At 46.8% G+C, this 27,220-nt stretch overlaps 1 protein-coding gene across 1 annotated transcript in view; it reads left to right on the top strand.

Moving 5' to 3' along the window:
* LOC115459311 (ras-specific guanine nucleotide-releasing factor 2-like) overlaps positions 1 to 27,220 on the top strand; it is a gene marked incomplete at both ends in the record, with an annotated part of 71,820 nt that overhangs the window by 28,643 nt on the left and 15,957 nt on the right. Inside the window, 2 exons of the mRNA XM_030189157.1 lie at positions 15,471 to 15,574; positions 22,836 to 22,920. Coding sequence (XP_030045017.1) covers positions 15,471 to 15,574; positions 22,836 to 22,920 — 189 coding nt within the window. The remainder of the gene's footprint in view (positions 1 to 15,470; positions 15,575 to 22,835; positions 22,921 to 27,220) is intronic.

The raw sequence follows: 27,220 nt of genomic DNA, 5'->3' as shown, positions 1-27,220 counted from the left end.
TTCACAGGTTGACATACACATAGGTTTAGTCTGGGCAGATTATGAGCGGGACTCTCATAGAATACTATAAGTTATAACATTTACACCAGCTTTTTGGCTGGCATAAGTGTTCATGCCTAAATTATAGGCACATATACAGTGGGGGAAATAAGTATTTGATCCCTTGCTGATTTTGTAAGTTTGCCCACTGACAAAGACATGAGCAGCCCATAATTGAAGGGTAGGTTATTGGTAACAGTGAGAGATAGCACATCACAAATTAAATCCGGAAAATCACATTGTGGAAAGTATATGAATTTATTTGCATTCTGCAGAGGGAAATAAGTATTTAATCCCTCTGGCAAACAAGACCTAATACTTGGTGGCAAAACCCTTGTTGGCAAGCACAGCGGTCAGACGTCTTCTGTAGTTGATGATGAGGTTTGCACACATGTCAGGAGGAATTTTGGTCCACTCCTCTTTGCAGATCATCTCTAAATCATTAAGAGTTCTGGGCTGTCGCTTGGCAACTCGCAGCTTCAGCTCCCTCCATAAGTTTTCAATGGGATTAAGGTCTGGTGACTGGCTAGGCCACTCCATGACCCTAATGTGCTTCTTCCTGAGCCACTCCTTTGTTGCCTTGGCTGTATGTTTTGGGTCATTGTCGTGCTGGAAGACCCAGCCACGACCCATTTTTAAGGCCCTGGCGGAGGGAAGGAGGTTGTCACTCAGAATTGTACGGTACATGGCCCCATCCATTCTCCCATTGATGCGGTGAAGTAGTCCTGTGCCCTTAGCAGAGAAACACCCCCAAAACATAACATTTCCACCTCCATGCTTGACAGTGGGGACGGTGTTCTTTGGGTCATAGGCAGCATTTCTCTTCCTCCAAACACGGCGAGTTGAGTTCATGCCAAAGAGCTCAATTTTTGTCTCATCTGACCACAGCACCTTCTCCCAATCACTCTCGGCATCATCCAGGTGTTCACTGGCAAACTTCAGACGGGCCGTCACATGTGCCTTCCGGAGCAGGGGGACCTTGCGGGCACTGCAGGATTGCAATCCGTTATGTCGTAATGTGTTACCAATGGTTTTCGTGGTGACAGTGGTCCCAGCTGCCTTGAGATCATTGACAAGTTCCCCCCTTGTAGTTGTAGGCTGATTTCTAACCTTCCTCATGATCAAGGATACCCCACGAGGTGAGATTTTGCGTGGAGCCCCAGATCTTTGTCGATTGACAGTCATTTTGTACTTCTTCCATTTTCTTACTATGGCACCAACAGTTGTCTCCTTCTCACCCAGCGTCTTACTGATGGTTTTGTAGCCCATTCCAGCCTTGTGCAGGTGTATGATCTTGTCCCTGACATCCTTAGACAGCTCCTTGCTCTTGGCCATTTTGTAGAGGTTAGAGTCTGACTGATTCACTGAGTCTGTGGACAAGTGTCTTTCATACAGGTGACCATTGCCGACAGCTGTCTGTCATGCAGGTAACGAGTTGATTTGGAGCATCTACCTGGTCTGTAGGGGCCAGATCTCTTACTGGTTGGTGGGGGATCAAATACTTATTTCCCTCTGCAGAATGCAAATAAATTCATATACTTTCCACAATGTGATTTTCCGGATTTAATTTGTGATGTGCTATCTCTCACTGTTACCAATAACCTACCCTTCAATTATGGGCTGCTCATGTCTTTGTCAGTGGGCAAACTTACAAAATCAGCAAGGGATCAAATACTTATTTCCCCCACTGTATACCCGGTTAGGCTAGTATTCTATAAAGGAAAGTAGACACCCTCCAGACACCTAAATATAGATGCACTTGAATAACCTCCTCCCCCCCTTCACACATGAACATTTATACAATTTCTGTTGCTTTGCTCGTATTTTATAAAGATTCATAGATACATACAGATAGGCGCAAGCCATCATTTGCACAATGTCTTGACCCACATATTGAAGTTGGCTACACAGAAATATATTTTTTCTCCTTTACAGTGAATAGGTAGTATCTCTGAAAATGCTGTGCTCTTTTTCAGGTGTTTAAGGTCATCTTCTAAGGTCTTGGTCCCAAATGCAGTTCATCATGCCAAAGTTGAGGGGAGACATTAACAGCAAGGCTGCTTTTATCAGTGGATAGTAAGGGGGCCCATTCCTTAAGTATATAGGTTTGCTCTTATGGCGACCCTCAGGGGGAGGACTGCTGGCTTCGGTCTAACCCCTGGTAAGCCTTTCCTCAGCTGAGAGGTGCCCAGCTCTACCACCGGCTGCCTTTCAGGTGCTGTGGAGGACTTGCAGCTCATCTGCATATCCTTACAGCCTTCTCCGGGGTGACACCCAGGTCCACTCCGATCCACTCAGGGCCTCCGCTCTAGGTGCCCAGCGCCCACCAGGTGCTGTGGAGGACTTGCAGCCCTTCTGCATTTCCTCACGGCTGTATCCGGGGTGACTCCAGTTCCACCCTGATCTTCCCAGGGCCCTCGCTCCAAGTGCACAGAGTTTCCAGGTGCTTTTTGGCTAGGATCAGGCGACCCTCAGGGGGAAGAATGCTGGCTTCGGCCTAACCCCTGGTAAGCCTTTCCTCAGCTGAGAGGTGCCCAGCTCTACCACCGGCTGCCTTTCAGGTGCTGTGGAGGACTTGCAGCTCATCTGCATATCCTTACAGCCTTCTCTGGGGTGACACCCAGGTCCACTCCGATTCACTCAGGGCCTCCGCTCTAGGTGCCCAGCGCCCAACAGGTGCTGTGGAGGACTTGCAGCCCTTCTGCATTTCCTCACAGCTGTATCCGGGGTGACTCCAGTTCCACCCTGATCTTCCCAGGGCCCTCGCTCCAAGTGCACAGAGTTTCCAGGTTCTTTTTGGCTAGGATCAGGCGACCCTCAGGGGGAGGAATGCTGGCTTCGGCCTAACCCCTGGTAAGCCTTTCCTCAGCTGAGAGGTGCCCAGCTCTACCACCGGCTGCCTTTCAGGTGCTGTGGAGGACTTGCAGCTCATCTGCATATCCTTACAGCCTTCTCCGGGGTGACACCCAGGTCCACTCCGATCCACTCAGGGCCTCAGGGGCATTTTTCTCTTTACATCTAATCTTCTTCCCAGTTGCTAAAGTACCTCAGTCATTTATGGCCCCTATTCACATTCTCTTCCTAGCCCTGTCCCTTCCTAATCTTTCCCTCACCCCCTACCTCTCTCCGCTACAGGAACTCACTGCCCATCCATCGACTTCATCACCTCACCTTCTCTCCTACCCTCTTCCTCCCTCTTGGCTTTTAATCTCCGCCTCTTTCTTCCGTCCATTTTGCCTTCCTCATTCCACCTAAATACCTCTCGCCTTCGACGCCTTCGTGGCCACACCTCTCCTACTCTCCTCCGCTCTCTCTTACTCCTTCTCTTACTCTCAGCCGGTGACATCAATCCCAATCCTGGCCCCCCTCACCAACTATTGTCCCAACCCTACAGATCTCACCGCGACCTCTCTAACCTCATCTCTATTTCTCTACTCCCCTCCTCTTCTCTGCCCTTCTCTTGCGCCCTATGGAATGCCCGCTCTATCTGTAACAAACTCGCCTATATCCAGGACCTCTTTATCTCGCGTCACCTCCATCTGCTCGCCATAACAGAAACCTGGCTCTGCCCTGATGACTCTGCTTCAGTCGCAGCCCTGTGCCATGGCGGTTATCTATTTTTACATACTCCTCGCCCTGCTGGCCGTGGGGGCGGTGTTGGACTACTTCTCTCTCCCTCCTCCAGATTTCAACCCCTTCTTCCACCTCAATCTCACTGTTTTTCCTCCTTTGAAGTCCACTCTATCCGCCTTTTCTCTCCTCTGCCTCTTCGAATAGCGGTCATTTATCATCCCCCTGATAAGTCCCTTTCATCCTTTCTCAGTGACTTTGACGCCTGGCTTGCCTTCTTCCATGATCCTTCCTCCCCCTCTCTCATCCTTGGTGACTTTAATATTCCTGCTAATGATCCTTACAACTCTTATATTTCCATGTTACTCGCTTTAACGTCCTCCTTTAATCTCCAACTATGCTCCACCTCCCCCACTCATCAAAATGGTCACTGTCTTGATCTCATCTTCTCCTCCAACTGTTCACCCTCTAGTTTCCTTGCCTCTGATCTTCCCTCCTCTGATCACCATCTTATAACTTTCACACTTAAATCTCCTCCCTCCCAGTCCCGTCCTATCTTACCTAATTTATCTAGGAATCTTCACGATATTGACCCTTCATCTCTATCCTCCCATGTTTCAAACCTCCTCTCGACTGTGGCACCATCCACGTCTGTCAACGAGGCTGTTTCTTCTTACAACAATACTCTATCCTCTGCCTTAGACACTCTTGCACCTTTGATGACCTGCCCTGTAAGGCGTACAAAACCCCAACCTTGGCTGACTTCTAATATCCGCTACCTACATTCCTGTACCCGCTCCGCCGAACGCCTCTGGCGGAAATCTCGGGCCCTTGCTGATTTCTTACACTTTAAGTTCATGCTGACCGCCTTCCAATCTGCTCTTTTACTTGCCAAACAGGATTATTATATCCAACTGACCAACTCTCTTGGCTCTAATCCTCGACTTCTCTTCACCACATTGAACTCTCTCCTCAAGGTGCCCCCTCCCCCAACTCCCCCTTCATTATCTCCTCAGACCCTTGCTGAATTCTTTCACAACAAGGTTCAAAAGATAAACCTTGCTTTCTCTACCTCACCACCTCTCCCTCCACTAGTCTGTTCCCCTCTCTCTCCTTCCCCTCATTCCCTTTCCTCCTTTCCTGAAGTTACTATTGAGGAAACTACACTTCTCCTTTCTTCCTCAAAATGTACCACCTGTTCCTCTGATCCCATTCCCACCCACCTTCTTAATGCCATCTCTCCTGCTCTTATTCCTTTCATCTGTCACATTCTCAACCTCTCACTTTCCACTGCGACTGTCCCTGCTGCCTTTAAACATGCTGTGGTCACACCTCTCCTTAAGAAGCCTTCACTCGACCCTACTTGTCCCTCTAATTACCGACCCATCGCCCTCCTTCCTTTTCTCTCCAAATTACTTGAGCGTGCTGTTCACCGCCGCTGCCTTGAGTTTCTCTCCTCACATGCTATTCTTGACCCACTACAATCTGGTTTTCGCCCTCTCCACTCAACCAAAACTGCGCTTACTAAAGTCTCCAATGACCTATTACTGGCTAAATCCAGAGGTCAATATTCCATCCTCATTCTTCTTGATCTTTCCGCTGCTTTTGACACTGTCGATCACAGCATACTTCTCGATACCCTGTCCTCACTTGGATTCCAGGGCTCTGTCCTTTCCTGGTTCTCTTCCTACCTCTCCCTCCGCACCTTTAGTGTTCACTCTGGTGGATCCTCTTCTACTTCTATCCCTCTGCCTCTTCTACTTCTATCCCTCAGGGTTCTGTTCTTGGTCCCCTCCTCTTTTCTATCTACACTTCTTCCCTTGGTTCATTAATCTCATCCCATGGCTTTTCCTACCATCTCTATGCAGATGAATCCCAAATCTACCTTTTCCATCCCTGATATCTCATCTTGCATCCAAACCAAAGTTTCAGCGTGCTTGTCTGACATTGCTGTCTGGATGTCTCAACGCCACCTGAAATTAAATATGACCAAAACCAAGCTTCTCATTTTCCCCCCCAAACCCACCTCCCCGCTCCCCCCGTTTTCTATTTCTGTTGATGGCTCTCTCATTCTCCCTGTCTCCTCAGCTCGAAACCTTGGGGTCATCTTTGACTCTTCTCTCTCCTTCTCTGCTCATATCCAGCAGATTGCCAAGACCTGTCGTTTCTTTCTTTACAACATCCGTAAAATCCGCCCCTTTCTTTCCGAGCACTCTACCAAAACCCTCATCCACACCCTTGTCACCTCTCGTTTAGACTACTGCAATCTGCTTCTTGCTGGCCTCCCACTTAGTCACCTCTCCCCTCTCCAGTCGGTTCAAAACTCTGCTGCCCGTCTCGTCTTCCGCCAGGGTCGCTTTACTCATACTACCCCTCTCCTTAAGACCCTTCACTGGCTCCCCATCCGTTTTCGCATCCTGTATCTCTCCACATTCGTCCTTCCCTACACCCCTTCCCATGCACTCCGCTCCATGGACAAATCCTTCTTATCTGTTCCCTTCTCCACTACTGCCAACTCCAGACTTCGCGCCTTCTGTCTCGCTGCACCCTACACCTGGAATAAACTTCCTGAGCCCCTACGTCTTGCCCCATCCTTGGCCACCTTTAAATCTAGACTGAAAGCCCACCTCTTTAACATTGCTTTTGACTCGTAACCACTCGCCTCCACCTACCCTCCTCTCTTCCTTCCCGTTCTCATTAATTGATTTGATTACTTTATTTATTTATTTATTTATTTTGTCTATTAGATTGTAAGCTCTTTGAGCAGGGACTGTCTTTCTTCTATGTTTGTGCAGCACTGCGTACGCCTTGTAGCGCTATAGAAATGCTAAATAGTAGTAGTAGTGTATTGGCCAGTACTCTAATCACAGAAAGTAGAGAACAGCTGTCCACCTCCTGCTCCAGTCTTTCCCCTCCCAAGCAGCAGCGGGGAACAGAAGGGAGTGGGTGAGCCTGGAGAAGACAGATCACAACAAAGAAAAAGTCTCTTTTTTTCCCTAATCCAGCCTTTTCTCAAGGCAATGACATAGAGTCATTATGTAGTATTTTGCATTGTTTTTCAATACTTTAAAAAAGTGTGTGCAATGTTATGTCCTGGCACCCACCGAAATGTAAATGGTCCTCTAGTGCTTCATATATGCCATGTGTAAATGCACCAGTTAATGCTTTCATTCTGGTTTTGTTTCATTTTTTTGTGTTAGGCTTATGGAGGGTTTCTGGAAGTCATTTTACTGGTTTTGTGTCTACACTTCTGACAGGACCTGGTCTTTTTATATGCCATCAAGCAGATGTCAACTCATGGTGACCTTATGGATTGTTGTCCTAAGGTCTGTTTGGTCTTCAGCCAGGCAGCTAAATTGTTGATAGAGGGGTGTTCATAGCTGCTGTTATTGTATCAATCCATCACATTGTTGGTCTTCCTTTTTTGCACTGACCTTCAACCTTGCCAAGCATGATTTCATTCTCTAATGATCTTTTCTCTTTGCACAATATGTCCAAAGTATGAAAGTTGAAGTCTTGTCATTGGAACTTCCAAAGAAAGCTTAGGTTTGATCTCCAACACTGATTGATTTGTTCTTCAGGCAGTCTGTGTTATATGCAATATTCTTTGCCAGCACCATAATTCAAAGGCATTGGTTTTCTTTTTGTCTTCTTCATTTTCCCAATTTTACACCCATATGATATTATTGAAAATACCTTAGCTTGGACAAATTGAATCTTTGTATTCAGAGATACATTCTGCACTTGAAAATCTTTTCTTACCTGTTCTACCAATCGTTGTACTTCTTGACTGCTTGTTGTTTAATTATTTATTATTGACCCAAGCAGGTTATATATTATTTCTGCTGTTGTTTTTCCATCAGGAATGAAATTATTGATTTTAGCATTTGTCAGGATCTTTGTTGTCTTCACAATAAGAAGCAGGTCCATTATGAGACTATATTTGTTGATGAGCAGGTGTTTTAGATCATCTTCATGTTAAGATAGTAACTTGGTACCATCAGCATAGTGAAGGTTGTTGATGAATCTTACACCAGTTTGCACACCTTGGGTTTCTTCATACAGTCCTGCTTCTCTAATGTGTTCTGCATATACATTGACCAGGTATGAGGAAAGTATACAACCTTGTTGTGAACCTTTGCCTAGGTTTCTCATTGTCCCATTTGGACTATTGTTTCTTGATCAATGTAAGGATTGTGCATTAGAAATATCAGGTGTTCTGTTATACCCATGCTTCTTCTGACCCAGAGTTTTCATGATATGCACAGTCAAAGGCCTTCCTGTAGTGTCAGTGAAACACCAGTAGATATCCATTTAGTATTCTCTTTTAGGCTCCATTTCACATTCACAATAATGCTCTTGTTCCTCGTACCTACTTGCACTTCAAGCAGTTCTTGTTCTAAGTATAGTTGTAGTTTCCACTGAATTATCTTGAATCGTGCTAGCGTGTGGGATCAGAGTGACTAATTTTCATAGTCAGTTGGATCAGTGTTAGTATGAATGAACACAGATCTTTTTCAGTCAGCCAGCCATGATGTTGTCTTCTAAATTTCCTGGCCAGGCCTTGTAAGTATTGCAATAATTGTATCTGATTGCTATAGTACTTCAGTGGGAAGGTCCTTTGTCTATTGCTTTGTCCTTTGATAAAGATTTCAATGCAGCTTCAACTTCATTCATCACCAATGGTTCCTTATCTTAATGTGTCGGTTGAAAGGGTTGTTGATCCACTTGATCATTGTGGTGTAATGCCTCGTTATATTCTTTCCATCTTTTCTTGATTTTCTCAGCATCATTCAGCAAGGATTCTTGAGCATATTTTAGCATTTCAGTTCTAGGCTGGAATTTTCTCTTTAGTAGCTGATCTTGTTCTTCCTCTAATATTTTCTGATTCTGTTTTATTGCATACATTGTTGTAGTACTTCTCTTTATCTCATCTTACAACAATTTGGAAGTTTTGGCTAAGTTCTGCAACTGCCTCTCTTTCCAGACAGGGCCTAAAACTGGGAAATTTTCTCGGACAGTTTTGCGATGAAACTACAGTGTAGTAAATTTAAAACAAATCGGAGAAAATGTTTTTTCACCCAACGTGTAATTAAACTCTGGAATTCGTTGCCGGAGAAAGTGGTGAAGGCGGTTAGCTTAGCAGAGTTTAAAAAGGGGTTGGACGGTTTCCTAAAGGACAAGTCCATAAACCGCTACTAAACGGACTTGGAAAACTCCAAAATTCCAGGAATAACATGTATAGAATGTTTGTACGTTTGGGAAGCTTGCCAGGTGCCCTTGGCCTGGATTGGCCACTGTCGTGGACAGGATGCTGGGCTCGATGGACCCTTGGTCTTTTCCCAGTATGGCATTACTTATGTACCGCCCCTTTGTCACGCGCCAATCAGCTTCCATATTCCGTGCGCGCACTTATGCGGAGTCTTTCCTGCAGAGGAGCGGTCTTAAACCATGCATATAAGCAAATCTTGCACTTATCAGTGGTGCGTTAAACCGAAGTTTGTCCCCATAGAAATTGATGGCGCCAAAAACAGGACCAAAGTACGGCATGCAGTTAAATAGAGCATGCGCTTCCGACGTGCACTTAAATGGAGTGCACTGTATTCCTATGGGTGTCTCTAGCATTTAGCGTGACCCCCTATGTGTTGCATACAAAATGCTGCAGCGAAGTTGATCTCTGTTATAAAAGGCTATTAATCCTGAACTTACAATTTGTGTAGTAGGGAGAAATGTGAAAGGTAGTCCATTGTTTGTGCTACTACTATTCCTTCAATCACCTTTATCATCAAAGAATGGTCTGTAGTTTGTTACATCAGTTATGGTGATTGAATTGTTTTTTGGTATTGGTGTTAGGATAATAGAGCCTTTATTATCAGGGAAAGTGCCGTGGAATAGTAGGAAGCAGATTAATGAATATATTAGGATCTTCATTCATAAGGTAACTAGGACAAGGGTCTAGTATGCATTGTGAGGTTTATTTATTTATTTGCTGCATTTGTATCCCACATTTTCCCACCTATTTGCATGCTCAATGTGGCTTACATTGTTCTGTCATGGCGATTGCCATTCCGGAGTGAGAGATATTAGTGGTATTACATTAAAGATCATGATTGACATAGAGGCATATTTTCAAAGCACTTTGGGAGGCTAAGTTCCATAGGTTTCTATGGAACTTTGGGAGGCTAAGTGCTTTGAAAATGATCCTGATAGTAGATTAAGCAGTCAGTATAAAGAGTTCTTATTCGGAATAAGAGATAAAGTGGTAGAGTAGGCTTTAATAGTCGAGTATAGAGAGTTAGGTTTTATTCAGTTCAGGCTTGAGTTTCATTGAGTATTTTAGGAGGTAATGTTTTACTATCATGGGTTTGGTAGTTGGAAGGAAGACCAGATTCTGTTGGTGGCTATTCCTGTATGTGTGTCTGACTGTTTTTCGTAAATATCTTGATGGTTGATTTTTAATTTGATTACTCCTCTGATTTTAACTATTTTTTGTTTGAAAAAAGTAGCCAGTTGCTCTGCTGTTAGTGGGGACTCAGTGGTTGTGGTTATTTCTTTTGTGGACAGTATGCTTTTTATCAGATTGAAAAATGTACTGGTATTAAGGAAATTACCACCGATTATTTTGTTATAGTATTGAGTTTTTGCAGTTTTGATCTCATTTTTATGTTTTGATGGCAATTTTCCAAGTTAATTTGTTTTCATTTGATTTGTCTTTAGCCCATTTTCTTTCCGGTTTTCTACATTTCCTTTTCAAAAGAAGGATAGAGTAAACCAAGGTGAAATTTATGGGTTGGTTTGTATGTAGATTTGAGGGGAACTATGTTATTTAAGACATTTTTGCATAGGTCATCCCATTTAATCATGAAGGTGTTATTGTCTGCTGGAGGAAGAACAGGATTGTTCAGGATGTTAGACCACAAGGTTGTGGTATTTATTTTTCATCTAGTTTTGTGAGGAGTCATAGTACTTTTATTTTTCATTGATTTTGTATTTTCCCTCCAATAGAGAGAGAACTCAAGTTTACTGTGCTCTGACCAGGGAGATTGAGTCTAAGTATAGTTACTTAGATGAAAGTTGTTGATGTTTGCAAATGTATAGGCTAATAGGGTTAAGTAAATGACCTTTATTGTGAGAAGTATGGCTGAATGGTTGTATGAGTTGCCAGTAGTTTAAAAAGTCAAGTTAATTTTTTGTATTACTGTCATTCTGATTATCTATACATTTGCAAACATGGACTGATGAGACAAAGTCAGCACGGATTTAGTGAAGGGAAGTCTTGCCTCACCAATCTAATGCATTTTTTTGAGGGGGTAAGCAAACATGTGGACAATGGGGAGCCGGTTGATATTGTATATCTGGATTTTCAGAAGGCGTTTGACAAAGTGCCGCTCGAAAGACTCCTGAAGAAATTGCAGAGTCATGGAATCGGAGGTAGGGTATTATTATGGATTAAGAACTGGTTGAAAGATAGGAAGCAGAGAGTAGGATTGCGTGGCCAGTATTCTCAGTGGAGGAGGGTAGTTAGTGGGGTCCCGCAGGGGTCTGTGCTGGGTCCGTTGCTTTTTAATGTATTTATAAATGACCTAGAGATGGGAATAACTAGTGAGGTAATTAAATTCGCAGATGACACAAAATTATTCAGGGTCGTCAAGTCGCAGGAGGAATGTGAACGATTACAGGAGGACCTTGCGAGACTGGGAGAATGGGCGTGCAAGTGGCAGATGAAGTTCAATGTTGACAAGTGCAAAGTGATGCATGTGGGTAAGAGGAACCCGAATTATAGCTACGTCTTGCAAGGTTCCGCGTTAGGAGTTACGGATCAAGAAAGGGATCTGGGTGTCGTCGTCGATGATACGCTGAAACCTTCTGCTCAGTGTGCTGCTGCGGCTAGGAAAGCGAATAGAATGTTGGGTGTTATTAGGAAGTGTATGGAGTCCAGGTGTGCGGATGTTATAATGCCGTTGTATCGCTCCATGGTGCGACCGCACCTGGAGTATTGTGTTCAGTACTGGTCTCCGTATCTCAAAAAAGATATAGTAGAATTGGAAAAGGTACAGCGAAGGGCGACGAAAATGATAGTGGGGATGGGACGACTTTCCTATGAAGAGAGGCTGAGAAGGCTAGGGCTTTTCAGCTTGGAGAAGAGACGGCTGAGGGGAGATATGATAGAAGTGTATAAAATAATGAGTGGAATGGATCGGGTGGATGTGAAGCGACTGTTCACGCTATCCAAAAATACTAGGACTAGAGGGCATGAGTTGAAGCTACAGTGTGGTAAATTTAAAACGAATCGGAGAAAATTTTTCTTCACCCAACGTGTAATTAGACTCTGGAATTCGTTGCCGGAGAACGTGGTACGGGCGGTTAGCTTGACGGAGTTTAAAAAGGGGTTAGATAGATTCCTAAAGGACAAGTCCATAGACCGCTATTAAATGGACTTGGAAAAATTCCGCATTTTTAGGTATAACTTGTCTGGAATGTTTTTACGTTTGGGGAGCGTGCCAGGTGCCCTTGACCTCGATTGGCCACTGTCGGTGACAGGATGCTGGGCTAGATGGACCTTTGGTCTTTCCCAGTATGGCACTACTTATGTACTTATGTACTTATGGGTGTAAATTGATATCCCCTATTAGTAGGACATTATCAAATCTAGTGCATATGTTAGATACAAATTCAGTGAAGATATTTTCTGTTGAATGCCTCCTCCCTGGAGGGCAGTATAAAAGGATGATGCAGATAGGATCATGTAGAGTGTTGCTGTTGATTTTGCAAGCAATTATTACGAGAGTAGGGGAGTTAATATGAGATATCAGTTCTACTTTGAAAAAGGATTTATATATTATGGCAGTGCCTCCTTTTTTTCCCGTTTCTATCTTGGTGAAGAATTTTGTAGCTTGGGGAACATAGGTCATTTAATATTGGATCGTCTTGCGCATGTAACCAGGTTTTAGTAATCAATAGGAGGTCTAATTGTTCTACTTTAGCCATTCTCTGATTATCTATGTTTTGTTTATAGTAGATCTGGCATTAACATATCCAATTGGGACTGGTGTAAATGGGAGTGAATTATGAGTGTGTATTTAACATTTTTGAAATGTTTTCTTATGGAGAAAGGGTTATGTTTTGTTTTTGAGTAGGGTGGCTTTGAGTCAGGTGTTTTTTAATTGATGTGTGTATGATTTAGTTGATTACAATAATTGAATTTGTCATATTGTGTTTTGTGGTTTCCTGCTTCAACTTTAGAAATAATGTCTGGGATATTAAAGTAGGCTTCTAAAGTAGAGGGAAAGCCAGTTAAAATGTGACTAGGAGGGGCATTTTCGATATGATGTCTAAATCTGAATTTGGACGTTTTATACAAAACGTCCAAATTCTGAACAGGAAAGAAACGTCTATCTTCATTTTTTGAACTTTAAATTTTTATTGACAAACATATCAGTGGAACACAGTTGTACATTAGCAAACTCTTGTATAACCCCCCCCCCCCCCTCATCTCTCCCAACAGAAACGTCTATCTTTTTCGAAAATACTATGGACGTTTTATGATTTGGACGGGGGGGGGGGGGGGGGGGGGTTGTTTTGTTTTTTTATCCATTTTGGGGGGAAAAAACATCCAAGTTCAAAACGTACAAAATCAAGCCATTGGAATGTAGGCGGAGCCAGCGTTTTTAGTAGACTGCTCCCACTGACATCCCAGACTGCAATAGGGCACCCTAGGTGGCACTGCAGTAGACTTCATAAAATGCTCCCAGGTACACATCTGACCATTGCTCCCTCGCTTTGTCTGCTGAGCCCCCCCAAAACCCACTACCCCCAACTATGCACCACTACTATATCTCTTATGGGTGAAAGGGGCACCTATATGTGGGTCTCTGGTGAGTTTTGGAGGGCTTGCAGGTTCCTCCACAATTGTAATAGATAGGGAGAGGTAGGAGGCTGGGCCCATCTGTCTGCAGTGCACTGCACCCACTACTAGACTACTCCAGGAACCTGCATGCTATTCTGATGGACCTGAGTATAACATCTGAAGGTGGCACAAAAGCTGGCAAGTAATGTTTTTCTTCACATTTTTGGGGGTAGGAGGGGGTTAGTGACCACTGGGGGAATAAGGGGAGGTCAATCCTGATTCCCTCCAGTGGTCATCTGGTCATTTAGGGCACCTTTTTGTGCCTTATTCATAATAAAAACAGGTCTAGCTCCAAACTTCTAAGTTTTAGTCCTGGACGTTTTTGTTTTGTTCCATTATGGCTGAAAAAAGGAACGCTCAAGTCCCACCCTGAACATGCCCCTGAAACGCCCCCTTGAGATTTGGACGTAGTTCTGACGGATTTCATAGAAAAACGTGTAAAAATAGGTTTTGAAAATACTGATTTGGACATTTTTATGAGAAAAATGTCCAAATGCAGACTTATGCCACTTTTTAGACGTTTTTCTCTTTTGAAAGTGAGCCTGACACAATAGTAATACATAGCCAATTGACTGTGAATAACTCGAAGAACATTTTGAGACTAGTGTGAGATAATGTCTGGAAGTAGACTTACTGAATATGATGATGATGAATTTAAGACAAATATTTGATAAAGATGTATATCTCTGATGCGGAGTGTCCTGCTACCCCTTTGGCGCGATGCCTCAGAGCTTAATTTCCCTTGAGCCCGCTGGTCATTGACAACAGCACCCGACAGCGTGCCTCAGGCTGCGATTGTTGTTAGATGACAGCTTGGAGAGAGGCAGCAGGACTCGCTGATGGAAGCAGTCTTTTGAAGTGACAAGTTGTTTAAACTGCCACCTCAGAGCTTGATTTTCCTCGATCCTGCTGGACGCAGATGTCAGCACCTGACAGCATACCTCAGGCTGTGATTGTTGGTAGATGACAGCTTGGAGAGAGGCAGCAGGACTCACTGATGGAAGCAGTCCTTTGAAGTAAGAAGTTGTTTAAACTGCCGCTTTAGAGATTGATTTCCCTTGAGCCTGCTGGACACTCTGGACGCTGACATGGACACCCAACAGTGAGCCTTAGGCTGGGATTGTTGATAGATGATAGCTTGGAGAGAGGCAGCAGGACTCGCTGATGGAAGCAGTCCTTTGAAGTGAGAAGTTGTTTAAATTGCTGCCTTGGAGCTTGATTTCCCATGAGCACACTGTGCGCTGACATCAGCACCCAACAGCGTGCTTCAGGCTGCAATTGTTGGTAGATGACAGCAGTGTCTAGTTTAGAGAGTCCGCTTTCTCCCTGTTTTGTCTATGTGCTGGAAACTGTTCTCCCGATGTACCAAGGAGCTGGCAGACAGAGGACTTGGAGCAGGTGGAGAACTCGATGCAGCACACATTTAAATATTACAGTTGATTATGAGGCATATTTTCAAAGCACTTTGGGAGGCTAAGTTCCATAGGTTTCTATGGAACTTTGGGAGGCTAAGTGCTTTGAAAATATGCCTCTATGTCACCCACCAGTGTCTGGTTTAGAGAGGCCTCTAATATAATAAATAATAATAGTAAATTTCTAACTTCTATTTTTCAGTTATGAAATCATATTTTTCAGTGAGTCAAATCAACCAATTTAAAGTGAAGAAACTTATTTTTCTAATATGAGGCAATGATTGGCTCTATGGAAATGTCTGTTTTCACCATTCCCAGCTGGGTTCTTCTATGTGCTTTTTAAATATGAGCCATGAGAGCCACTGAGATCTTTTTCCCTCAAAGAATTTAATTGATTCTTGTTAAGTTAGAGTGGGATCACCAGGTTACATTGTCAATTGTGGTGTTATCACTTAAAGGTTTCCCGGTATTTCATTATTAGAAAAGTGCTATAGTAGCAGAATGCCATTTTTTAACATTTTTCATTGTTTTCTGTTTTGCAGTCAGACTGTCCAAAAGCAGAGTGCTTAGAAACATTGTCAGCTATGGAACTTGCAGAGCAAATTACACTTCTAGACCATATTGTTTTCAGAAGCATCCCTTATCAGTAAGTGTCTTCACTCCAGATAGTCAATAATACTAGCTAAAGTCTTCAAAATATTTATATGACTATTTCTTTCCTCTGTTGATATTCCTTTTGATCTTATGTCTGAATCCTCTTTACTTTGTCTGCTGGTATATTTGGTTCTCCGAGGACAAGCAGGCTGCTTGTTCTCACGACTGGGGTTGACGTCCAAAGCAACCCTTCAAACTGGAAGAAAAAATCTCGCGGGACGTCCCGCACGCAGTGCACGCCCACCGCACATGCGCGGCCGTCTTCCCACCTGTGCGCAACCGTTCCCGCTCAGTTTTTTCGCTTTCCGCGCTGGAGAGAGACGCGTCTTCATCCCTCTCCGTGTCAGCCCCGGAAAACCAATTTGCGGCCTAGTCCACGATATTCTTTATTATTTTTTTGTTTTCCGCGCATTCGCGCACCCTTTAAAAAAAAAAAAGGACTTTCCTTTCCATCGAGTTTCATCCGTTTGGTTTGCCTTGTCGCGGCCTTGTGGCCGCGCGGTCGTTCTTTATTTTGTGGTGTGCCTTTTTACCGCCACCATCGACGATTTTGACCTCGCCAACGCGATTTTTCCGTCGATTGTCCTCGAAGGTCCCGATCGGATTCAAAAAGTGTGGTCGGTGCGGCCGGCAGATCTCGCAGACCGATCCTCACGCTTGGTGTCTCCAGTGCCTCGGCCCGGAGCATAACTCCAAGGCGTGCACCTTGTGTCTCGGCTTGCGAAAGCGGACGCAGGTAGCGTCTTTTTGGAATTTGTGCCGGCCCTTCGACGTCAACCTCGGCGGCATCGGTGTCGACGGCCGGGTCTTCGGTACCGGTACCGATGTCGACGTCTTCGACGCCGACTATGGCACCGACCCCAGGAGTACAGGTTCCCTTGGCCCGACGACCTGACGGCGGCGGTGAGCGACCGCGTGGGCAGTCCGCCCCGGCCACTCCTGTTGCTCAGGGCCATCGGGACCGAACCCTGTCGGATCCGACCCCCAGAGGGCGCGGAGACTCCACTTCCTCCTCGTCCATGCCACAGAGCGCCAATGACGTGCATCGAAAGAAGGCTGCGAAGAAGCACCGTCATCGGTCGCCCACGGCGCATGGGACTGGCAGCTCCGGGACGTCAAGAGAAGACTCGATCCCCAAGAAGCGCCAACGTCAGGAGGAGCGCTCCCCCTCTATCGAAGAGGTGTTGATGCGCAGGTCGTCGGGTACCCCGGTACCGTCTCCTGGACCCGGGCAGCTTCCAGCACTGACGCCCACACCGGCCCCCCAGCCTCTCCCGACAGCAGGCCTAGACGAGTGCCTCCGAGCCATCCTCCCGAGGATCCTGGAGGGGCTGATGCGCCAGGCCTTGCAGGCACCGGGGGTGCTTGCGCCCACAGTGCCGTTGATGGAAGCACCGGCTGGCTCTGGCCCTGTGATGCGGTCTTCGACACCCAGTCTCGATCGCCACTCAGGTGGAATCCCCATCGACATCGATGGAGGGAGCTTCGTTCCAGCCAGCGCGGGAGTCCACCTCTCGATACCATCGTCGAGGATATGGTTCCTCAGGGTCGAGACGGGCCCGGTTGCGGTCTGAGCTGCGAGAGCTCATGTCCGACACTGAGGAGGAGGCCTCGTGGGAGGAGGAGGCAGACCCCAGATATTTCTCCTCCGAGGAGTCTGTGGGTCTTCCCTCCGACCCCACGCCTTCACCGGAGAGGAAGCTCTCGCCTCCAGAGAGCCTCTCTTTTGCCTCTTTTGTCAGGGATATGTCTATTAGCATTCCCTTCCCAGTGGTCACCGTGGATGAGCTGAGGGCTGAGATGCTCTAGGTCCTCGACTATCCATCACCACCTAGAGATTCTTCCATGGTACCGTTGCACAATGTCCTCAAGGAGACACTGCTTCGGAACTGGTTGAAGCCGTTATCTAATCCCACCATCCCTAAGAAAGTGGAGTCCCAATACAGAGTCCACAGAGACCCAGAGTTGATGCGGCCTCAGCGGCCACATGACTCAGCGGTCGTGGACTCTACTCTCAAAAGGGCAAGGAGTTCGAGGGATACCGCCTCGGCGCCCCCAGGGCGGGAGTCTCGCACTCTGGACTCATTTGGGAGGAGGGACTACCATTCTTCCATGCTCGTGACTATTATCCAATCATACCAGCTCTACACGAGCATCCACATGCGGAACAATGTGAGGCAACTGGCGGACCTGGTTGACAAGCTTCCCCCGGAGCAGTCCAGGCCCTTTCAGGAGGTGGTCAGGCAGCTGAAGGCGTGCAGAAAATTCCTGTCCAGGGGCATCTATGACACCTGTGATGTGGCATCCAGAGCCGCGGCCCAGGGTATAGTGATGCGGAGACTCATGGCTGCGTGCCTCTGACCTGGACAACCGCATCCAGCAAAGGCTGGCAGATGTCCCTTGCCGGGGGGGATAACCTTTTTGGCGAGAAGGTTGAGCAGTTGGTGGACTAACTACACCAGCTGGAAACCGCTCTCCACAAGCGCTCCCACCGGGCACCTTCAGCATCTGCCCCCACTGGTGGACGTTTTTCCCAGACCAGGCAGGCTGCACCTTACGCTTACAGCAAGCGCAGGTACAACCAGCCGGCCCGAAGGCCTCCTCAGGCACAGGGACAGTCCCTGCGCACTCATTCCCATCAACAGCGTGCGCCTAAGCAGCCCCCTGCGCCTCCACAGCAAAAGCAGGGGACGGGCTTTTGACTGGATCCATGGGAACATAGCCGCCATCAAAGTAGCCATGCCGGACAGCCTGCCGGTCGGGGGGAGGCTGATAGTTTTTCACCAAAGGTGGCCTCTCATAACCTCCGACCAGTGGGTTCTCCAAATAGTGCAGTGCGGATACACCCTAAATTTGGTTTCCACCCCACCAAATTGTCCACTGGGAGCTCAATCCTTCAGCTCCCACCACAAGCAGGTACTTGCAGAGGAACTTTCCGCTCTTCTCAGCACCAATGCGGTCGAGCCCGTGCCACCCGGGCAGGAAGGGCAGGGATTCTATTCCAGGTACTTCCTTGTGGAAAAGAAAACAGGGGGGATGCACCAATCTCTGGAATTCATAGGAGCTCTGATGAATTCACAGACGGCTCAGGCCTATCTTCCCGAGGCGAGGGCTCAGAACCTTCTGTCTCTCGCCTCCCAGGCCAGAGCGTCCCAGCAGATCACAGCTCGGCAGATGTTGAGACTCCTGGGCCATATGGCCTCTACAGTCCATTTGACTCCCATGGCTCGTCTTCACATGAGATCAGCTCAATGGACCCTAGCTTCCCAGTGGTGCCAGGCCACCGGGAATCTAGAAGATGCTATCCGCCTGCCCATCAGTTGTCGCAATTCGCTGCGCTGGTTGACAATTCGGACCAATTTTACCTGGGACGCCCATTCCAAATTCCTCAGCTGCAAAAAGTGCTGACAACGGATGCGTCTCTCCTGGGGTGGGGAGCTCATGTCGATGGGCTCCACACCCAAGGGGTTTGGTCCCTCCAGGAACACGGTCTTCAGATCAATCTCCTGGAGCTCTGAGGGGTCTGGAACGCGCTGAAGGCCTTCAGGGATCGGCTGTCCTTCCAAATTATCCAAATTCGGACAGACAATCAGGTTGCAATGTACTACATCAACAAGCAGGGGGGCACCGGATCTCGCCTCTTGTGTCAGGAAGCCGTCAGGATGTGGCAATGGGCAGGCCAGCACGGCATGTTTCTCGTGGCCACATACCTGGCAGGCGTAAACAACAGTCTGGCCAACAGGCTGAGCAGACTCATGCAACCGCATGAGTGGTCGCTCCATTCCAGGGTGGTACGCAAGATCTTCCGAGAGTGGGGCACTCCCTCGGTGGACCTTTTCGCTTCCCAGACCAATCACAAGCTGCCTTAGTTCTGTTCCAGACTTCAAACAAACGGCAGACTAGCGTTGGATGCTTTTCTCCTTCATTGGGGGAAGGGCCTCCTGTATGCATATCCTCCCATACCTTTGGTGGGGAAGACCTTACTGAAGCTCAAGCAAGACCGCGGCACCATCATTCTGATAGCGCCCTTTTGGCCCCGTCAGATCTGATTCCCTCTTCTTCTGGAGTTGTCCTCCGAAGAACCGTGGAGATTGGAATGTTTTCCAACTCTCATTTCGCAGAACGACGGAGAGCTTCTGCACCCCAACCTTCAGTCTCTGGCTCTCACGGCCTGGATGTTGAGGGTGTAGATTTTGCTTCGTTGGGTCTGTCTGAGGGAGTCTCCCGTGTCTTGCTTGCCTCTAGGAAAGATTCCACTAAAAAGAGTTACTTTTTTTAAGTGGAGGAGGTTTGTCGTTTGGTGTGAGAGCAAGGCCTTAGAACCTCGTTCTTGTCCTGCACAGAACCTACTTGAATACCTTCTACACTTATCAGAGTCGGGTCTCAAGACCAACTCAGTGAGGAATCACCTTAGTGCAATTAGTGCTTACCATCATCGTGTAGAGGGTAAAGCCATCTCTGGAGAGCCTTTAGTCATTCGATTCATGAGAGGCTTGTTTTTGTCGAAGCCTCCTGCAGTGTCATGGGATCTCAACGTCGTCCTCACCCAGCTGATGAAACCTCCTTTTGAGCCACTGAATTCATTCCATCTGAAGTACTTGACCTGGAAGGTCATTTTCTTGGTGGCAGTAACTTCAGCTCGTAGAATCAGTGAGCTTCAAGCCCTGGTAGCTCATGCTCGTTATACTAAATTTCATCATAACAGAGTAGTCCTCCGCACTCACCCTAAGTTCCTGCCAAAGGTGGTGTCTGAGTTCCATCTTAACCAGTCAAATGTCTTGCCAACATTCTTTCCCAGACCGCATACCCACCCTGCTGAACGTCAGTTGCACACATTGGACTGCAAGCGAGCGTTGGCCTTCTATGTGGAGCGGACACAACCCCACAGACAGTCTGCCCAATTGTTTGTTTCTTTCGACCCCAATAGGAAGGGGGTCGCTGTCGGGAAATGCACCATCTCCAATTGGCTAGCAGATTGCATTCCCTTCACTTACGCCCAGGCGGGGCTGGCTCTTGAGGGTCATGTCACGGCTCATAGTGTTAGAGCCATGGCAGCGTCAGTGGCCCACTTGAAGTCAGCCACTATTGAAGAGATTTGCAAGGCTGCAACGTGGTCATCTGTCCACACATTCACATCACATTACTGCCTCCAACAGGATACCCGACGCGACAGTCAGTTCGGGCAGTCGGTGCTGCAGAATCTGTTTGGAGTTTGAATCCAACTCCACCCTCCTGGACCCAGTTTTATTCTGTTCAGGCTGCACTCCCAGTTAGTTGTTCGTCGTAGGTCAATTTCTGTTATGCCCTCGCCGTTGCGAGGCCCAATTGACCATGTTTGTTGTTTTGAGTGAGCCTGGGAGCTAGGGATACCCCAGTCGTGAGAACAAGCAGCCTGCTTGTCCTCGGAGAAAGCGAATTATACATACCTGTAGCAGGTGTTCTCCGAGGACAGCAGGCTGATTGTTCTCACCTACCCTCCCTCCTCCCCTCTGGAGTTGCATTTTTCCATATTTCTTTGCTTGTCATTTAACTGAGTGGGAACGGTCGTGCATGGGCGGGAAAACAGCCACGCATGCGCGGTGGGCGTGCCCTTCATGCGGGACCTCCTGCGAGATTTTTTCTTCCGGTTTGAGGGGCTGCCGTGGACGTCAACCCCAGTCGTGAGAACAATCAGCCTGCTGTCCTCGGAGAACACCTGCTACAGGTATGTATCATTCGCTTTTTGTGTATTACATTAGATGGAACATGTGCATCCTTTTCTATAAGGACAAACAGAATACTAAGTCTTTACAAGATGGATGACATCACTGACAGATCCCGGCATGACAACATAACTCCAACCTAACCCTCCTGTTTACTAAGCAGCGCTAGCACTGACAGAGCCCATACAAAGTGAACGGGCTGTGTCGGCATTGCCGCGCAGCTTAGTAAACAGGGGGGTAAATTTCTAGAACTTTTGAGCGGGTTCACTGCACATAGCACTTCTTCCCACTTGCCAGTATTACGTAGGACCACTTTTCAGTTCTCTGAGGAGTCAGTAAGATACACGTCTCCCATTTTGTGTCAGACTTGAAAGTTTCCTTTATTTTTTCAACATTTCACTCTGTGTATGCCCCACTGAGGTCTTGACTTTCATCATAGAGTTGTTTGATTTCACTGCGGCTATTTTTCCAGATGACTTGACCCAAAAGATAGACCCCAGAGGCTTCAAGAACATAAGAATAGCCATACTGGGTCAGACCAATGGTCCATCTAGCTCAGTTTCCTGCTTCCAACAGTGGTCAATCCAGGTTACAAGTACCTGGCAGAAACCCAAATAGTAGAAATATTCCATGCTACGAATCCCAGGGCAAGCAGTGGCTTCCCCTATATTTATCACAATAGCAGACTATGGGCTTTTCCTCCAGGAACCTGGCCAAACCTTTTTTTGAACGCAGATATGCTAACTGCTGTTACCACATCCTCCGGCAATGAGTTCCAGAGCTTAACTATTCGTTGAGTGAAAAAGTATTTTCTCATGTTTGTTTTAAAAGTATGACCATGTCAAGTCATGTATTTTAGGAAAGAAGTGCATTCTCAATGTTTTGATATTGGAGGAATAGGCTCCATCAGCTAATGATATGGGAATCGCAGGGTGCACACTTGTCCCCAAAAAGGCAGCAGAGGTTTCTCATGATTTGGGAGGCTTACTTGAATAAGATTTCACCAGTGGCTCGCAGCCAGATTTTGAATAGATTTTCATTGGGACAATGACGGTGACCGGGTAGATAGAGATCAGGCATCGCATGGTACGGCAAGGGGTGAGGGTACGTACTCAGCATTGGGTAGGAAGGGACTCGAAGGAAAGCAGTTCAGCCTACATCTCAAAATTTCATCATAGTGTGTTGAACTCTGTGGATTTGGTATAATAGTAGCATTTTCTTTTACCTCAGTTAGGTACAGTGTTAAAGTGGGGAGAAGTGTTTTGGGGAGGGAGGATGGGGTGGAATTGAAGGAGGATTTGGGGTCAAAATTGATGACAGTCCACATTTAGTAGAACTTGTCGGTCTTGATATTGTCATTATAGAGTTTCTTTTTAATTAATCTGTTTGTATTGTTATGTCATCAATAAAAAAAAGTTTTATAACATAAAAAGTAACTTCATTGAGTGTCCCCTAGTCTTTCTATTTTGTGTTCTTAGGGAAACAAACATATTAAAAATAGATTAGTTTTGATTATTTGTACATAATTTTTAATGTTCTTTAACCTTGCAGGGAATTTTTTGGGCAAGGCTGGATGAAACCTGATAAAAGTAGAAGAACACCATATATCATGAGAACTAGTCAACACTTCAATGATGTGAGTAATACTGATAAAATCTAAACAGTCTTCTACAACTTAAGTTATAAAATGAATGAAGTTGAGAGAAAAAAAGAGTACTTTTTTGAGAGAGTGTTATGACTGGAGGAATGTGAGCCCTTGTGCCCCGACTGAGCACGGCTAGGATGGAGTGACACCGCACTCGGTCAGGCAGCCAGACAACCCCTAGCTTCACCTGGGGAGCGACCGCCGTTCCCTGGGAGTTGAGCCCCCAGGTTTGGGCAGCCACCAGGACTTCTGGAACCGGCGGGGTTGCACGACCACTGACCAGACAGGCAGGCAAACAGACACAGTCCAAAAGCCAGGTAAATCCGTAGAGCAAAGAGTAGTCAAAAACAGTCCAAGGTCAAGGCAGGCAGCAAAACAAGCGAGGTCCGGGAAACAAGCCGAGGTCTGGAACACTGGAACTGAAGAAAAGGAGCACCGGCGTGGACATCAAACACAATTGAGGCCGAAGCAACGAAGGACTGGAGGCAGGGCTTTAAATAGTGTTGAAATCACTCTCAAACATGTGCAGCTGATTCAAGATGGCTGCCCCCATCAGCAGAGATGCTTACGTCCAAATATGGGCTTCCTTCCTGACCTCGTTACTCCAAGATGGCTTCCCAGGGCCTGATGTATCCAAGATGGCTGCAGCCATTGATCCAACCCAGATGACAGCTGCCAGAAATAGGAAACAGAAACAGACCCTCCTACCTTCCTGAAGCTAACCAGCACTAAGATGGTCGGCTATCTTCGCCGGACCACGACTCGCCGGCGAATCGGCCGCACAGGCCTGGCACCAGGTGAGGAACGTAACAGAGAGTGTCTAAAATCTGGATTTTCAGAATGTTTGACTAAGTTTCTTATGAGAGACTTCTTAGGAAATTAAAGAGTCATGGGATAGGTAATGACGTTTTGCAGATTGCATACTGGCTAAGACAGGAAACAAGTCTGTTATCCATATTGAAAAGGGTTAGTAATGGAATGTCCCAAGGGTCTGTTCTGGACCTTTGCTGTTTAACATATTCATGATCTGGAAAGTGACTAGTAAGGTGTTCAAATTTGTGAATGACATAAGATTGTCCAAAGTCATAAAAGTAGCAGAGGATTTTGAGGAATTACATGAAATTTAATATAGACAAGTACAAAGTGAAGTACTTATGGAAAAAAAAATCTCAACTACAGGTACAAAATGCTAGCTTCTGAGTTAGGAGTCACCACCCACTAAAAATGACCTTGAAGTCATTGTGGACAATTCGTTGAAATGTTCAGCCCAGTGTGCCACAGCTGCCAAAGTAGCAAAGATAATGTTAAGGATGACATTGAATGAACAACAAAACATAGAGTATCAATATGCCTCTCTATAGGGCCATACCACACCTTGAGTATTGTATACAGTTCTGGTCACCAGCTCAAAAAGGATATAGCAAAACTAGAAAATGTTCAGAAAAGAGTGCAAAACTGATAAAAAAGATACATTTCCTTTATGAAGAAAGGCTAAACTGGTTAGCGCCCTTCAGCTTGGAGAAAAGATGATTGAGAAGGGATATGATAAAAGTCTATAAAATGAGTGAGTTGGAACAGTTAATGAGGGAATGGTTATTTAACTTTTCAAACAGTATTAAAAGAAGAGGACACTCCATAAAACTAATTCTCCGAGGTCAAGCAGGCTGCTTGTTCTCACATGTGGATCGACGTCTGCGTCAGCCCGGGAATCTGCATTTATAAACAAAGTTTTGCCAGAGTGTTGTGGTGCACGTGCTGCGCGAGCGCGTCTCCTCAGTTTTTCTTTTTCCGTGACAAGGTGCGGCAGGTTCCTCCTGAGCGCCTCGTTCAGGCCCGGGAAAAGAGTTTTCTCTAGAGCAAATCTTTTTTTTTTTTTTTTGCAAGTTTTTCGCTTTTCTTGTTTGTTTTTTTTGTTTTGTTTTTTTTAAAGAAGTTTCCCGTAGTTTTTCCTGTTTAGCTTCTTTTTCTCCTGAATTTAAGTTTACTTTGTTTTTCGATGTGGCCGGATTTCTGTCATCTTTTGTGTGCCCTTCCTTTTGGCACAATTGCTTCTTTTGATTTCGCAGAGGCCATTTTTTTCTTCCATGTCATCGAAGACACCCAGTGGCTTCAAACGTTGTACTCTGTGCAACTAGACCATCTCAGGTACCGATACCCATTCCTGATGTATCCAGTGCCTTGGGCTCAACCACAGCCCAGCTGCTTGTAGTCTGTGCCGTTGGAAGAAACGGACCCAAGTGGCTTGAGAAGCCCAGAGAGAGAAACTTTTGGGGGCTTAGTCCGGTCCTTCGACGTTGGCATCGACATCAGTACCGAGGTCGGCGGCATCGACGTCGGGAGCAGAGGTTAATGGCTGCTGAGAGACCAAGTCGCGCTGGGAGCAGTGAGGCATCGAGTGGGTTTTCACCTGTCTTGAGACCTTCTGCTATGCAGGCCCCCCCGGGACCGACCATCGTCAGACCCGACCCTGAGGAGAAGTGAGTATTCCACGTCGTCCTCGTCAGTACCAAGGAGTCTCAATGACGGGAATCGAGCAAAGGCGAAGCACCGTCATCAATCTCCTTCTACACGCGGTGCCAGCAGCTCCGGGGCATAGAGGGACTCGGCACCCGAGAAGCTTTGGCACCGAGAGGACCGCTCCCCCTCTATACAGGAGGTGTCAATGCATCGGTCTTCCAGCAGCCCGGTGCCTGCTCCCAAACCTCAGCAGATTCTACCATCAGCTGTTCCACTGACCCCACAGCCTTCTCTGATGGCAGCTCTCGATGAGCGCATCTGGGCCCTGCTTCCAGAGCTTCTGGAAGGACTGCTGTGCCAGTCTGCTTCGGTGTTGGGGGTGCTTGTGCCTTCCGTATGGTCTGCTGCAGCGGTGTCTGGCCCCTCACCTGCGGTGAGGTCCCCGTCCTCAGTGCTGCAAGGAGTGCCACCCAGGTCGACTCCCCTTCAACATCGGTGGAGGAAGTTTCGCCGCAGTCCAGGTGGGCGTCGGCCTTTTGACCACCATTGAGGACATCGTTCCTCGGCGTTGAGGCAGGCTCAGTCTCGGAGTGCCCTGAGAGAGGTCTTATCTGATACTGAAGAGGAGCATTCGTGGGAGTCAGATCCTAGATACTTTTCTTCTGATGGGTCATATGGGATTCCCTCTGAACCTTCCCCTCCACCTGAAAGGAGATTATCTCCTCCGGCGAGTCTGTCCTTTACTTCCTTTGTCCGGGAAATGGTTACGGCTATTCCTTTCCCTATGGAGGTTGAGGATGAGCCCAGCGCTGAGATGCTCGAGGCCCTGGACTATCCTTCTCCACCTAAGGAGGCTGTGATGGCTTCTCTACATAAGGTACTGAAGGAAGTCCTTATGCGGAACTGGTTGTTCCCTCTGTCTGGCCCCGTGATCCCGAAGAAGGCTGATTCCCAGTATCGGATCCAAGGTGAATCTGGATTGATGAGGTTTCAGTTACCCCACAATTCCATGGTGGTGGATTCTGCCCTCAAAAGAGCCAAGAGTACTAGAGACTATGCCTCGGCGCCCCCAGGCAGAGAAGCTAGGCCCTTGGATTCTTTTGAGAGGAAGAAGTATCAGGCCATTATGCTTGCCACCCGAATCCAGTCTTACCAGCTCTTCACAAGCGTCCATTTGCGGAACTCAATAAGACAACTGTCTAGCTTGTTTGATGCCCTCCCTCCGGAGCAGGCCGAGCCTTTTCGCCAGGTGGTCAGGCAGCAGAAGGCGTGTCGTAAATTCCTGGCCAGGGGCTCTTATGACTCTTTTGATGTGGCATCCAGAATAGCTACTCAAGGTATAGTGATGCGCAGACTCTCATGGCTGTGTGTCTTTGACCTGGATCATTCGGTCCAGCAGCGGATGGCATATGTACCTTGCAACCTTTTTGGTGAAAAAGTAGACGATCTTGTTGACCAGATCAAGAAGCATAATGATGCTATGGATTCTCTCTCCCACCGGGCATCTTCTGCTACAACCTCCTCAACTAGGAGGTTTTTTGGTGAGAAGTGGAGTGCTCCCTATTCCTATGCTAGGCATAGGTACACTCCGGATTCTCGACAGCCTACCCAGGCTCAGCCTTAGCATGCTCGTTCTTATCAACAGCTTGCGCCTAAGGCCCCTGCTGCTCCCCAGCAAAAGCAAGGGACGAGCTTTTGACTGGCTCTAGTTCAGCATAGCCGCTGTAAAAGTGTCCATACTGGACAACTTGCCGGTTGGGGGGGAGATTAATGTTTTTTCACCAAAGGTGGCCTCTCATAACTTCCGACCAGTGGGTTCTTCAAATAGTCTGGT

The sequence above is a fragment of the Microcaecilia unicolor genome, unplaced genomic scaffold, assembly GCF_901765095.1.
Source record: "Microcaecilia unicolor unplaced genomic scaffold, aMicUni1.1, whole genome shotgun sequence".
Lineage (NCBI taxonomy): Eukaryota > Metazoa > Chordata > Amphibia > Gymnophiona > Siphonopidae > Microcaecilia > Microcaecilia unicolor.
The sequence above is the reverse complement of the archived record's forward strand: the minus strand, read 5'-3'. Positions and strand labels throughout refer to the sequence as shown.